General features: G+C 42.9%; 1 protein-coding gene and 1 long non-coding RNA gene across 5 annotated transcripts in view; both read right to left on the bottom strand.

Moving 5' to 3' along the window:
- TAB3 (TGF-beta activated kinase 1/MAP3K7 binding protein 3) overlaps positions 1 to 15,480 on the bottom strand; it is an 89,649-nt gene that overhangs the window by 21,511 nt on the left and 52,658 nt on the right. For all 4 annotated transcript variants that reach the window (XM_019529135.1, XM_019529134.1, XM_019529136.1 and 1 more), the window contains exon 2: positions 10,575 to 10,763. In XM_019529135.1, coding sequence (XP_019384680.1) covers positions 10,575 to 10,676 — 102 coding nt within the window. In that variant the 5' untranslated portion in view covers positions 10,677 to 10,763. The remainder of the gene's footprint in view (positions 1 to 10,574; positions 10,764 to 15,480) is intronic.
- LOC109305945 lies at positions 8,933 to 9,662 on the bottom strand. Its single transcript, XR_002099777.1, has 2 exons — positions 9,283 to 9,662; positions 8,933 to 8,994 (listed from the first exon to the last, which is right to left on the bottom strand). It is a non-coding gene; the product is annotated as an uncharacterized LOC109305945 (long non-coding RNA).

Below are 15,480 nucleotides of genomic sequence, written 5' to 3'. Positions count from 1 at the left end.
AGTTCTTACGGATGTCTAATCTAAACCTACTCTCCAACAACTTGTGGCCATTATTCCTTGTTATGCCAGGGGGCGCTAGGGGAAACAAGGTCTCTCCCAAACCCTTCTGGTCCCCCCTAGTGAGTTTATAGACTGCCACCAGGTCCCGCTTCAGCCTTCTCTTGTGAAGGCTGAACAAGTGCCCAATGATTGGAAGAAGTCCAACGTGGTGCCTATCTTCAAGAAAGGAAGGAAAGTGGATCCAGCAAACTATAGGCACATCAGCCTGACCTCTGTCCCGGGAAAGGTCTTAGAAAAGATTATCAAAGAGGCCATTCTTAACAGACTGGCTGATAGCAACATCCTGAAGTATAGCCAGCACGGGTTTCTTGCAGGTAGGTCTTACTTGACCAATCTCATTTCCTTCTACGACCAGGTGACCTATCACCTGGACAAGGGAGAAGAGATTGATGTCATGTATCTTGATGTCAAAAAAGTCTTCAATCTGGTATCCCATGATCACCTCTTAGTAAAACTGGCAAACAGCAGTCTCAGCCAGACCACGATCTGCTGGCTGGGGAATTGGCTCCATGGTTGGACCCAGGGAGTCAATTGTCATTGTGCCCTGTGACCAGTGGGGTCCCTCAAGGCTCTGTCCCTGGGCCTATATTATTCAACGTATTCATTAATGATGTGGACACTGACATCAGAAGTGGACTGGCCAAGTTTGCTGATGACACTAAACTCTGGGGAAAAGCGTTCACACCTGAAGACAGGAGGGTGATCCAGGCTGACCTTGACAGGCTCAGGAAATGGGCAGATGAGAGTCTGATGGCGTTTAACACTGAAAAACGCAAGGTTCTCCAACTTGGGTAAAAAAACCCTGCAGCATCCGAACAGGCTCGGCAGTGCTACGCTGGCTGGCACTACGGAAGAAAGGGGCTTGGGGGTCATGATTGACCACAAGATGAACTTGAACCTGCAATGTGATACTGCTGCTAGTAAAGCAAGCAAAACGCCTGCTTGCATCCACAGATACTTCTCAAGTAAATCCCAGGACGTCATCCTCCCATTGTACATGGCCTTGGTGAGGCCACAGCTGGAGTACCACATTCAGTTTTGGGCTCCACAATTCAAAAAAGGATGCGGAAAAGCTTGAGAGGGTGCAGAGGAGAGCCACACGCATGATCAGAGGTTAGGAAAACAGACCTTATGATGAGAGGGTGAGAGCAATGGAACTCTTCAGCCTGGAAAAGCACAGGCTCAGGGGTGATCTGGGGGCCACCTACAAATGCCTCCATGACTGTTTCAGGCTGGACATAAAAAAGAACTTCTTTACTGTCCGAGCCCCCCAAGGTTTGGAATAGATTGCTGCTGGAGGTGGTTCAAGCACCTACTTTGAACATCTTCAAGAGACATTTGGATGTTTATCTTGCTGGGATCCTATGATCCCTGCTGACTCCCTGCCCCTGGGGCAGGGCGCTGGACTTGATCTTCGAAGGTCCCTTCCAGCCCTAATGTCTACGAATCTATGAATGAGCTACCATGCAGTAATAATAAGCTACTGTGCAGTCAGTGTCCTCAAAAAGCTGTTCAGGGACCTTGCTGTAGTAACTCTGGTTACTGCACAGTCATTTAGTACTTGCATCTCATTACTACTGCACAGTAGCTCATTGTTACTGTGCACTAGTTCACTGCACAATCAGTGTCTCGAGTAGACGCAGCCACTGAGAATGTCTACATGTGCGTTAATACGCTTTTCCTAATGCGCAATATGAGGTATTAAATAAATGTGCATTAGGCTATGGTAATGCAATGTAGAATAACTTCCCACTTTTTACGTGATGCTTAATGCATAGTAGCCTATTCTGCTGCGCATCAGTGTATTAGCACTTTTTTTATGTGCTGTTTTAATGAGCAGTAGAATAGACTACTGCGCATTAAAGTGCGCATGTAGACGCACCCAGTAACTACTGTAACAGCCAAAATGAAAATCATAAATTAAAACTTTAAATTGTTTTGACTTAAAATCCATTTTTGACATTTCTGGTATCCGGACACTTCATTTTATACTTTTGTAAACAGAAATACACTTTAAAGCTCTTAAAAAAAGGTTTACGCAATTCTCAGATAAGTGAAGAATCTAAACCCCTTCAAATTTCAAGAGTGGTATAATTTATATTTATATGCCTAGATTGGTATATATGCCTTAATTTTTTTTAAACTTAATCAACTCCAAATATCCAAGGGGCTTTTCCTACTCCCACCTTTTTATTGGTGGCTGAAGTCTTTTTATGAGGTCTTAGTCAAACTATTCTGAAAAAAAAATTCACATAGAGTTGCAGTTTTTATTTAAGACAAGTTAAACAAAAGCCTTGGATCTAAATCCTGGTCTAAACCTTACTGGAACTAATAACTGCTTGAGGCACCTTTGCCCAAAGGCTTTTTATTATACTTTATCTTAACACTGTTACTTCTTATGAAGTACAGTATATCTTAACAGGCCAAAAACAATTCAATAATTAGGAACAAGGACTTATTTAGACTTATGAAGTTCTTTTTTCCCCACCAAGTTTACCGTATGATTAAAAAGTTAATGCCAAAATGAGCAATGCATTTTTTTCACTTGATAAAGAGCAATTCTTTTAGCATTCATAAACAATGAATCAAATTAAACCCCTCACATTGTTTTAGCATAAAAACATGTATACTATTTCAGTAGCTTCCTAAATGAGAATTAACTTCACTTTACCAGGCGATCTGCAAGTAGCTTAGGCCAGGGGCGCTTAACCTCCAGCCCTCAGGCCAAACCCAGTCCACAGAGCTTTGGAATACAGCCTATGGGTCAGGAAATTTAGCAGTGGGAAGCAGTGGCAGTTAATACTTTCATCCCTCCCTGTTGCCAAAATCTTAAGCTCCACATAGCTGGGCCACACCTCTCCCCAAGCAGGGCCTGATTGGGGCTCAGCCAGATCCCCTACTCTTCCTAGAGCCAATGGAGCCAGGCCATGTCCCTTTCTTCCCACAAGGTTGGGCCATGCCCCTTCCCCCTTTGCAGCTGGTTAGGGGCCAGCCCACACCCCCTTCTCTTCCTGCTATCACAGGGATGGGACAGCCCCTCTTCCTTCCACCTGGCCAGCTTGAGGCTGGGCCACATCCCCTTTCTCTCATGAGGTCAGGATACACACTCTCTCCCCGTGAAGCTGGTTAGGCTATGGCCTGCTTCTCCTAGTCATCATGGGGCTGGGTCAGTCCCCCTTCCTTCCAGCCAGGTTGGGGCTGGACTATGCCTCTGCCCCACCCCCACCTGGGCTGGACTGGAGCCGGGCCAAGCCTCTTTCCCCACACAGCTGGATTGAGGCCAGGCCCCCTGTCCCCATCTTCATGGGCATCCGATTGAAACATCCAGCCTGTGGAGGGACCGAACTGGACTCTGCCCATCCAGTCTGCTGGACAACAAGGTTCGGCACCACTGGTCCAGACAGTTTTACTATGATATTATGTTGTGGATGACATTAATACTGAGACTGAAGAAGGACATCTAGTATATTCTCAGCTAAAGTCTTACTTCTGTTATTTTGTCTTCTCCAGCTCTGCTCATTTACTGACTCTCTCTGATACCTCGGACTATGCACCGTTTTTATATATATATATTTTTTTAACATCTTCTTCTGTTCACAGCTGTCCAGAAGTGACAAGAGCTGAAGAATTACAGCAGGAAGTTTGGGAACCAGAGCCTTAAGTTAGAATGAGTAACAATATAGCAGTGAGCATAGCAGAGGATAGCCAATTGCTGGCAAGCAGCTCACCTGTTAAGTAACCAGGACAAACACATGGTCTATATACACTTGCCTCAGCTGCCAGAAAGCAATCATCACCTCCAACATGCTCAAACACACGCACAGCCATTTGCATCTGGAGGTTCCACTCGGAAGCTGCTCCAGAACTATATCTTGTCAGCAAAACGTTTTAGACTGGGCCTTAATAAAGAATCCATGGTGCTCTTCAGTTCATATTATAATGTGGCATAAGGAATAGGACAGGGGTGTAGGTTGTAGCCGTGTTGGTCTAAGGACATATGCAGATGAAGTTCTTTGGGTAAATCTGCTATCTTTTATTAGACCAACCCAAACAGTTGGAAAAATTCTTCTTTGCGAGCTTTCGGATATAAATACCCTTTGTCAGGCTGAGGAAGCATCTTCAGTTGGTGTCTGCTCTTCCTGGATGCATGTGTGCATACCAGCTTCTGGATTCTTTACTATTCAGTCCATCCAGGAGGAGTATGCTAATATCAAAATTTTAACAATAACAAAGCTGTTGGAGCACTTCTAGAGCTAAATTAAAGGCCTCTACTCAGTTACCTCCTTGAATAATATGGAGCTTGGAGCAAAAAGCATTCCAAAGCCTTCTGACAGGCCTGGTAACAAATAAAAGGAGCGACTCAGGAGAAGGGTGAGATTTCTACAGGGAACCAGATTCTCTGCTTGAAGGGAGGGACTGTGCTGGTAAATTTACATCTGATACACATATTCCTTATCCCACCATCAAAAACATCTACCCTATTGGATATTCTTTTCCCCAGGTATGCAGTCCTAGACAGACATTAGGAAGTGAAAGATAATGGGAAAAACAAACAAACAGGCGAATGGAAACAGTCTTGCCAGAAAAGATGCAGGCATGTGAAAAGCATCATCTTATCTTTCATTAGCAGGCTATGGACTTACACATTTACACCAATGCAAACAAGAAGCAAAGAGATGACAAAACCATAAATCAGTTTAAGTGCTTCAAATTCAAAAGCAAGTTATCCCTAGAAAACTCTTTAGTAGAAATACAATGGTGTAAGTTATACCAGTAGTGTAGTGGGTAAGTAGTTGTCTGTCTCCATCCTGGGGGAACCATCTGCTGTGGACCTATCTGGCTATTTAGATGCTTCCCCGAACACCTAGTTTCTATCACAAACAGCTACTTCTGGACAGCTCTATCTGTCTGCTTGGGATCCCAGTATAATTTACCATGGTATACAAAACATGTAAATTACAGCTATTGTAATTATATCATATGTCCAGACCGAGTTTTATAGAGCCTGATCAACATAGCTGACACTCAGCTCTGGTCAGCACACTAAGAAGATAAATCATTTTAAGATCACTTTTAAATTCACACTATTCATTAACTGAAGCCTGTGTACAGAAATTTACACCAAAAACAACTCCAGTTATACTGAAATAACTAATAATGTGAAGTCACAGTTAGCTATTTTAGTTTCATTTGCCAGGTAGACAAGATTGAATTCTCCTCACTACTACCTGCAATTCTCAGGCAGGTGCATTTTTTAGCTGAACAGGAATGAGATTTCCCATTGTGTAAAAATTCAAGTTTTCCAAAATTGTGCCTCAGTAGAAAACAGGCCTTTTGAAATTTACAATGAAACAGGAGAGACACCTTGCATCCTCAAGAAGCTAATAAGCTTGTAGTTAAGGCACTCTCACCTGGGATCTGGAAATCCCATTTCAGGTGCCGCCTCTTACAGATGTCAAAAACCACAGGTGAGTGCTCTAACCACAAGGCTACTGGCCATTTTGGTTAGGCAGCCACTCTCCTCCTCATTTAATTCCATCAGAAGCATTAGAAACCTTTCTAACACATTTCATCTCAATGACATTTCCACAAAACACTGCAACTTCAACAAAAAGATTCCTATCAGACCTAGACACTGGCTCCTTCCCAGAAGTTCCCCAGTTGCTGCTTTTGGAGTGGCTGTTCCCCTCCTATCCCACACATTCACAAGATCATCTCACATTTGGTGAATGATAAATGTAAATATGATTTTAAGACATGTTTAAAGCAGTGATTTTCAACAAGGGTGCTGTGGCACCCTGAGATACTATGACAGTCTTTGAAGGGTGCGCTGGGATAGAGGAGACAAGATAAGCTCAGGTTCCAATGAGAAACATGTAGGCTGTTCCCTTGCAGCTCCTCCTCCTCCAAGTCACTGCAGCGCAGGCTTTTCCCTGCCAACCACTCCTCCTCCTTCTTGGCCCCTCTCGTCAAGGAGATAAGCAGTATAATAAATAAACTAGTTTTTTAAATGCACAGAAGTTGTAGAGGGTGCCTCCAGAATCAAAAAGATGGAGAACCACTGGCTTAAGAGTTTTACTGAGAAAAGTGACTATAAAAACTGAAAACCTTACTCAACCCTTCCATTCCAGGTGTGCTGGTTTAGACTCTAGGTCTATGCCCAGACAAGCAGGGGCGTGCAGTTGGTGGTGCCACAAACCACATGTTGGGAACATTAAAATGTGCCTCGCACTGCAAATTTATCTTCTAATTTTGGTAGCAAAAAAAAAAAAAAAATCCTGGTAGGAAAAAAAAAAGCACCAGGAAAAAACACAGCGTGACACACTGGGAGCAAACATGCAACAGCAAACGTGGAGGCATGGTTCTCCAGGGAGATGCTCTGGGTGCCAGCCTGAGCATCTCCACTCCTGCAGTTCTGCCCTTACTCCTCCAGCAAGCCAAGACCCAGGAACAGCTGGGAAAGGGCAGTTTGCCCAAAGCAGAATAATTTCTCCCTCAAAAAGTACGTGCACAGAGATGTGGGCTGTGGCAAAGTTAGAAATGTAAAATTTCTGGCAATTTTGAAGCCACAGGGGAAAAGAAAGGTTTTTTCCCGGAAAAAATGGAAATTTGGGGAAAAATTGAAATAAATGAAATAAATATTTTCTTAGCAGCCTTTACAGATCTAAATTCACTTTGCTACCTTAAGAACATAAAATGTATTCTGTATAACTTGGTTTGCTCATAGAATTATCATGTTTGGTGTATTTATTACATTTAAAAGTATATTTTGTGCAGACAATAATTACAAATTTACTAATTGAATTTACTTTAAAATGTTTTTAATTTGTGTTACAAATGGAGTTACAAGCTGCGGAACTCTAAGGAACCTAGCATCTCTTAGTTTTTGCCAGTTTATGAGAAGCAGGCAAAAATTAAAGTTGAAAATAGAAGAAACCATCAACATTAGAGTAAACAAAGAAAAAGTTATTATGCATTGTGGACTTAAGGCTTCCCCACAGCGTTAAGCAGATACAGAAGGTACTCATTTTTAGAAAAAGAACTGAGAAAAAGCGGGGAATAAAACTGAAGACTCATTGAATACAAATTTTGCTACACGAAACTTTGTCTAATCAGTCTCATTTTCTGAGCTATCACTATCAGAAGTTTCTGCTTCTTCTGATCCTTCATTTTTAGCATCTTCATGGACTTCTTAAAACTGAAATTTTGTCTGGATTGAGAAAAGCTTCTCTACCCTTCCACATGTTAGTTTGTTTCTTGATTTGGTGTGAGTATTTCCAAACATAGACCGGTTTCTTTCACATGCTGCAGATGATGTAGGAATCTGAAGCAAGGGAGAAACAAGGGGGGTCAGAGGCTGTGTCCTGTAAAGGCCTTGCCACCATCTTGCAGGAAGAATATGCTTGGCACTAGTCCCAGACTGCATTCCCAAAACAAATACCTGAAGATGTTCTGTATTCTGCAACATTTGAAAGTACCTTTCCAACATCAAGTCCTAAGTGTGTTGCTTGTTTTGCAATCCAGTCAGATGCAGTAGCAGTGTTATCATCACTAACATTTCTGCCTTTGAATCTTGGATCCAAGAGATTTGCAGCAGTATGAATTTATTGGCAACAAATTCTTCACATCTGTTAAGAAAGTCTTTAACTTTTCTTTCTTCCGTACTTGTAAGCAGAGATACACTTAGATTCTCAAAAACAGTTGATTTTATCTGGGCCATTTCATAAGGAATGCCTGACAAAAGTGCACTGTCTGATTCAGATGCAGTGAATGCTGAAGAAATTCGCTTTATAATCTTCACAGAGTTCTGCAGCTGAACCCAGAAAACATCCTCATCAAGTACAGTGTTCCTTACGCTTCTGGATACTTTATGATCCTCAATTATTACTGTTTCTTGAAGAGCTTGTTTTTTAGTAAACTTTCAAATGAGATCACCACTCCACCCCATCTAGTTTTACTACAGTTTGAGTGTTACTATTTTATTCTTTGCATTCTTTTCTTCCCACTTCTTCTTAAAGGCTGCAGCTACAACGAGCTTTTACATCTTTTGTAACTTTTTTTGCTCTTCTATAGATCTTCTGCAGTGTCCAACTTCATGATATCATTAAGAAGCAAGTTTAGCCCATGGGATGCACATCCTATTGCAGTAATATGTGGATATTTATCCATTATGATCTCTCAAGCTGCTTTCATGTTACTTGCATTTTCAGTCAGCAAAGCAAATACTTTACCACTCCCAATCTTCTGTAGGACTTCACGTATTTCACTACTGACATACTCTGCAGTATGCCTGTTCTCTCCTGTTTCAATGCTTCTGTAACAAACTGGTTTGTTATTACAAAGTTTGATTCCTTCTCCCCACACATTTGTCCATCCATCCATAAGTACTGCAAGACACCGTGCTTCATTGATTTTTCCTCGCGCAGACTGCATTACACATTTATACTGTGATTCTAAGAGGCTTGCTCAAAGAACGTCTGCTGGGAAACAGGATGATGGCCTTAGTAATTTAAAAGCTTCCTGCCAGTATGCATTTTCAGTTATTGACAATGGCGTCCCAGAAGAATGCATTGTTCTTGGTCAATTTTTTCCTGATCTTCAGGTGTCATCTTGTCTACAAATGAAGCCATTGGTTGCAATATTTGGTTACTTGAGGATGTTGATTGGACAACCCTTTGCGATGCTGATGTTATAGAACCAGCAGCAGCAGTAGGAGGACTTCTAGACTGAGAACGTTGGAAAGAGCTACTTGCACTTTCATCATCATGATCCACATCCTCCTCACTTACCATACAAGGATGTGTTTGGTCATCTTTGTAGCATTTGGAAATGCATATTTCTTTTGACAGTATTTGCAAATCATTTTTTTTTCTCTCAGAATAACTTACAGTGTGGAAATGCTTCCATATGCTAGAAGTTGGTTGCACCATTTTGCTGAGGGAGAAAAAAGAAAAACATAATTTAGTGGCTAGCTTGCAAATATAAACGCTAAGCTATAGTATGTACAAATTTAGTGATGGATGGATGGAGAGGCCTCCTTAGAGTTAACTGTGAACAACTTCCCTGCCCTGCAGGTTTCACCTCACTGCTAAGGTTGGGCGATTTGTCACAAAATATCAGATTAGTAGGAATTCAATTATGAATTACATAGGTTATGAAAATATACTAATGCAGCTAAAATATAGTTTAATATACTGAATTCAGAGAAATTTAAACTCTTACCTTTCAATAAAGAAGTATACTTTCTTTCTACTCCTTTGTGCTGCTTCTGTACTTCTCAAGGTCACAGGGCCAGGAGGAGGCAGGCTCTGTTCAACTCCAAAACCTTTAGACTTGCTCCATCTCCTCTCCTGAGGCTTTTGAACAAGCAGGACAATAAGCTCCTTGTTTCTAATTTATACAGGAAGGAATGGATGCTGCTGCCAGTGTCCATACCCAGTCCTTTGAGGCCTAGTCAGGAGGACAGGAGCAGATCTACCAACCTCTAGATCAAAAGTCAACAACAGAGGAAGTCCACAAGGAAAGAAGGCACTGAATCCTTCTTCCTTCTCTTGTAAAAATGGCAGTGCCCCCTGGGGGCAGAAATGCACCTTGCTCTTGCATCTGAGTTGTACTGTACCGCTTGTCCTTGGTGTACAGAAACTGTAATGATCTGATACTGTAGATAGCCTCACATAAAAGTCTTCCTATTAAATAGTTATTAGAAAAGATTTTGGGGGAGTAAAAGGTAGCAATATATGAACACCTCATCTTAAACATGGTATTCATCATTCTAAAAGAAAATATTTCGTAAGAGTTTTGAACAAAACTGGAATTTTTCTGTCTTTTTCCCCCCCTTGGGCCTTCACATCTCTAGGCAAAAACTATTTTGCCACTGCAAGCGCACACCCCTGCACATCTGGACATGACCTAGGGATGCTGACAGATTGGCGGGGGAGAGGTGGGGAACCACAAACAAATCAGTGCCTTACTGGAAGAGGAACCACATCAGTCTGACCCGGCTCCCCAATGTTTGTAGAGTTTTGTGTGCTTCAGTGGGGCTTTTGGGCACTTTTATCTAATAATTGACTGAATCTGGTTTGATTCACAAAACAGATATATAATCCTATTGTGGCATTTTACTTAGTTTTCAGAATAGAGTTATATTTACATGATTATTACTTTACAACAATTTGCTTAGTATTTTACTAGTAAGAGCCTAAACACTTAAAAAGTTTGCTGTAGAGAAAAGTACAGTAATTCATGCTTTGGTTTCAGAAATGGGTGGGCTGAGTGGTGTTTCTTTCAACTCTACCAAAGGAAATACTAAATTCTTGTACACATTTACAGACATTAAAAAGAAAACTGCCTGTTTTGCTTCCCAAGAGCCTTTTATCCTTTAGAAACTTAAAGAAGAGATGAAGCAAAGCTTAAGTGACCTCTAGGTAGCTGATTATAGAGAGATTTTTATACAACAAGGATAAAGGGTAGATGCAATAGATTTTACTGTTATTTTTTTTTCTGTTGAAGCATACCTGGAGCATGCACTGAGATACCACCCCTTCTGGAATCTCAGGGAAACGTTGCCGGAGGTCTTGGAGTACCTGCATATCGAGTTGCTGACTGCCCTGCGCCATGCCAGACTGATGATGTTCTGGATTCTCAAGAAATGGAAGTCAACAGGCCTTCCAGTGATTATGATCTTCTGATGCTTCAGGCATTTTCTACAATACAAAAAAAATAGCAATCACATCATTAATATTTAATGTACAGTCCATCTAAGATAAACGAAAAGCTCTTTTTCTCTTGCCCCAACTAACGTTAATATATGATTTACCAATTTCTATAATTAAAATGAGATGGGCCTGGTCTACATGAAAGTTGAGAGAAAGGACTTTATTACTGAGAAGTGATGGGAAACCATAATAAGGTGTAAATTACACAGAGGGAAATGCAATAGGGCAGTCTGCAAAGCATCTTCAGAGCTTACATACAAATACTAGGAGGAAGGAGATATAGGAAGATCTACGATAAAGAGACATGACAACTTAATTAACATTACTTGGTCGAATATCATGACTGGAGTATCAACACTGAAGGGCTATGCCATCTAAACCAGGGGTGCCATGACGCATGAGGAGATAAGCAAAGTATGAGAATACAAACAGATAAGCAGATAAGCCAGGCTCAGATTTGTCCCTACCTGGAGAACCTCCAACCCCTTCTGCCCAGCCCCTGTGTAAGGAGGTAAGCAGTATAATATAAATTAGTTTTTGAAATTGGGTGTCATTCAATTCACAAAAGTTATGGAGGGGTGCATCGAGTCCAAAAAGGTTGAGAACCACTGGTCTACACTAAATGAGAACAGCAAATATACTGAGGGTATCTAGCTGAAGATGAAGGCAGAAAAGAATAGTAATGATGTTACAATGTTTTTTTTACACACTAGCAAAACAGAGAAGATAAGCAGGGCATTTTAAGCATTTTAGGCATATACAAATATATAAAATTTATATAATAATTTTAGCTTCCCTGTTGAAAGGAAAATACAGAAACAAAATTTCCTGCAATTTTGTAATATGTAAGGGACAACTTTCTGTTTCAGAAGGTTGAGGAAACCACTCTGGGGGTGATCTACCTTGGATCTGGCTCTGACCAGAAAGGACAAACAGATCATGATTCTAAAGCAAGAAAATAAGAAGAAGAGAACAAGGACACTGGACTTAAAAATAATAGATATTAATCAACTCAGAAAAATAATAGGTCCCAGGAGTAGATGAATTAAAAAACAAACAAAACAGAGTCTGGCAAGAGATTTAGGACATAAAATGGGAGGCTCAATGTCAAACTATTCCAACACTGGAAAAAGATAAATACCACAAGTTGATATGGCCATGCAAGAAGCTTCTTAGTGATCTGGGGGAAGGCGGAGAAAATAAAAGACAGACAATGGAGGGTCAGTAAGAAGCATACAAAGGAACAACACAAATGTGTAGGAACAAAATTTATGGATGTCAAATACAAAAATACAAGTTACGACTGGAAAATGACTTTAAAAATAACAAGTGTTAGAAGAGAGATCCTGAAAACAGTAGGTATGCTGCTAAGTGAAGGTGAGCTTTAATGCAAAGGTGCAAAACTGCTAATATTGCTTCAATCTTCATAAAAAAAGACTGCTACCAGCTGCATAGAAAAACTAAAACAAAACAGGCAAGACCACAGAGGACTGGAAAACTGCTTAGCATAGTGCTCATTTTTACAACGGGGAAAAAGAAAGGCCTGAGGAAATACAGACCAGTAAAGCTTGAATTCAGTACTTGGGAAGTAAGTAGAGCAAATGATAAAACATGTAATTTGTAAATATCTTGAGGATGAAGTCATCTTTGTTAGTCAACATGAATTTGTTATGAACAAATAACACTAAAACAACCTGACTTCTGCTCTGACACAATAGCAAGTTAGGAGATTGCAAACATTATAAGGATAGGATCAGAATTCAAAATGTGCTCTAGACACAAAAGTCAATGATGAATACAAGCCCTACAAAAGTGGAAGAAAAACCAAATGCACACATACAGAATGGAGGTAGCTGGCTTGAGGCTTGACAGCAACATGACCAAAACGAACCTGGGGTCCACAGCTGATCACCGGGGGAGGGGGGTTCCATTTCCCACAGGAAAACAGAAAAACACACGGATTTTTCATTTTAGCAGAGAAACATGTGGATCTAGGAATTTTCAAAAGAGCTCTCTACAGGCTGACAGAGTGCCAGCCTGCAAGGGCCTGGGGAGAGCAGGAGGAGGGCAGTCAGGCAGGGGTGCCATGTGCATGTACATGCTCACACACATGCATGGCCACCAGGAAGCCTGGAGAGCAGCTCCCACAGGCAAATCTGGAGGGGCCAGGAGGATGGAGGATTGAGGCCCTGATCAGGACAGAGGGAATTGGGCAGGGCTGGGGCTGGGGCTACTGCCCAGTCCAGGCAGTGCATGGCTGGGCAGCACAGCTGGAGCAGAACTCCCTGTAGTGGGGGACAGGTGCAGGCTGCCCGCTCTGGATTCAGGCTACCCACCCTGCTGCCCTCCTCCCAGGGCCTCCGCAATCCAGTGGGCAGGATCTGGTGGGCCAGGGCAGATCAGAGCCAGGTGGGGAAGCTCCTTGCCACTGCAAGTCCTGCACCACCCTGGTGAGGCGCCCCCTGCCCTTCCGTCAGGAGCAAGGGGCAAAATTCCGCACAACCATCCCTGCAGATGCTAAGTGGACAGGGGGCGCCTTGCCAGGGTGGTGCAGGGCTTGTAGTGGCGGCACCAAGCTTTCCCATCCAGGTCTGCTCTGGCCTGCAGTACCACATCCTGCCCGCAGGGCTGCAGAGGACCCAGGGGAGGGCAGCACGGTAGGGAGCCTTAGTCCGCAGCAGGCAGCCTGCACCTGCCCCCCACCATGGCTGCCCACGGGGAAGGGGGAGCTGGTCTCCACACTCCGCTGTGCTGCAGCAGCCACCGCCTCTAATGGATGGAGGCTGGAGTTCGGGTGCTGCTGTGGAGGGCAGGGGGCTGCAGATTGGGTCCTGGCCCTTTAGTCCTGGCAGCTGGGGACCCCCTCCGGCAGGGTTGGGGGGCAGGAGCTGTGGGTGGGGAATTAGGGTAACCAGCAGGGCCCAGGGTGCTATGGCTTGGGAGTGAGGTGAGCAAAGGGGGCAGTAGGAGCTCTGATTTTCCATGATAAAAAATTCAAAATCAAATACCAAAATTTATAGGTACTTAGAATTTATTTTATTACAGTGATTGAGGCACTGGTAGGCTTCCAAACTGCTTTAAAATTTCAACTATGTCAATAAAACATTGTGTTCACTTGATACCTCTATATATAGTGGCGTTTCATTTTCATTACAAATTTTGGGGGTTTTAATCAGAGAACTTGCAATTTTTAAATAGAGAAAACCAAGATCCCTGCTGATCCCACAACCAGCTTAAGTCAGAAATGTGATACTGATGCAAAAATAACAAATGCAATATGGGATACATTAAGAGAAGCACTGTATGCAAGGAAGTGCAGGTGACAGCACCACTTTACTCAGCACTAGTTATGAGTGGTGTCAGCTGGAGTACTATATTCAGATTTGGGCAGTGCTTATTAAAAAGGAAACGGAAAAACTGGAAGGGATCCAGGTGAACAATGAGAACAATTAAGGGGTCAGAAGGCAAGCCATATGAAGCAAAAACAAAGAAGTTAGTTATGTTTGCTTGGAGAAAAGGAGAGTAAGGTGGTGGTGGGGGGAGCTTTCAAGTACGTGAACGGGTGCCAAAGAGATGCAGAAATATCATTCTTCCTTGCCACCAAGGGCAGGATGAGAAGCAATGGATTTAAATAAACACGACCCCCAAGTCCCTTTCATCTGTAGTGCTAACCAGCGTAGCACTACCTAGCCTATAAGGATGTTGCAGGGTTTTTTTACCCAAGGTGGAGAACCTTGCATTTTTCGGTGTTGAACACCATCAGGTTTTTGTTCGCCCATTTCCTGAGCCTGTCAAGATTTGCCTGGATCACCCTCCTGTCTTCAGGTGTGGATGCTTTACCCCAGAGTTTGGTGTCGTCGCCAAACTTGGCCAGTACGCTTCTGACACCAACGTCCATATCACTGATTAAGATGTTAAACTGTACAGGCCCTAGGACAGGGCCTTGAGGGACCCCACTGGTCACAGTGCACCAAGATGACTGGGTCTCGTTGACCACCTCTCTGGGTCCTACCACAGAGCCGATTCCCCAGCCAACGGATTGTAGTGAGGTTGAGGCTGCAGTTAGCCAGTTTAGTCAAGAGGTGATCGTGGGATACCAAATCGAAGGCTTTTTTAAAGTCAAGATATACAACGTCGATCTCTTCCTCCGTGTCCAGGTGAAAAGTCACCTGCTTATAAAAGGCAATGAGATTGGTCAAGTGAGACCTACCTGCAATAAACCCATGAAGGATATTGCCTTCGGCTAGTCTGTTAAGGATGGCCCCTTTGATAATCTTTTCTAAGACCTTCCCCAAGATAGAGGTCAGGCTGACGGGCCTGTAGTTTGCCAGATCTACTTTCCTCCCTTTCTTAAAGATAGGCATGACATTGGCCCTCTTCCAAGCATCGGGCACTTCACCAGAGTGCTAAGAGCTCTTGAAGATCCGTGCCAGGGACTGAGCTATGATGCTCACCAGCTCCCCAAGCTTGGGGGTAAGCCATCAGGGCCGGCTGACTTGAAGGTATCCAGTCCGTCAAGGTGTTCCCTCATGAGGTCAGCTTCAATGAGGGCAAGGAATCTCCTTCACCTGGGCCTCCCTGACACATAATGGACAGGGCCATCCCATGGGACTGGTGAAAAACTGGCACAAAGTATTTCCTCATACAACTCTACTGGGAATGGTTTAAGAATAGCAAATCCTACATCTGTGCAAGAGATTGGACT

Source organism: Crocodylus porosus, unplaced genomic scaffold (genome assembly GCF_001723895.1).
Source record: "Crocodylus porosus isolate Cpor-Errol unplaced genomic scaffold, CroPor_comp1, whole genome shotgun sequence".
Taxonomy (NCBI): Eukaryota; Metazoa; Chordata; order Crocodylia; family Crocodylidae; genus Crocodylus; species Crocodylus porosus.
The sequence above is the reverse complement of the archived record's forward strand: the minus strand, read 5'-3'. Positions and strand labels throughout refer to the sequence as shown.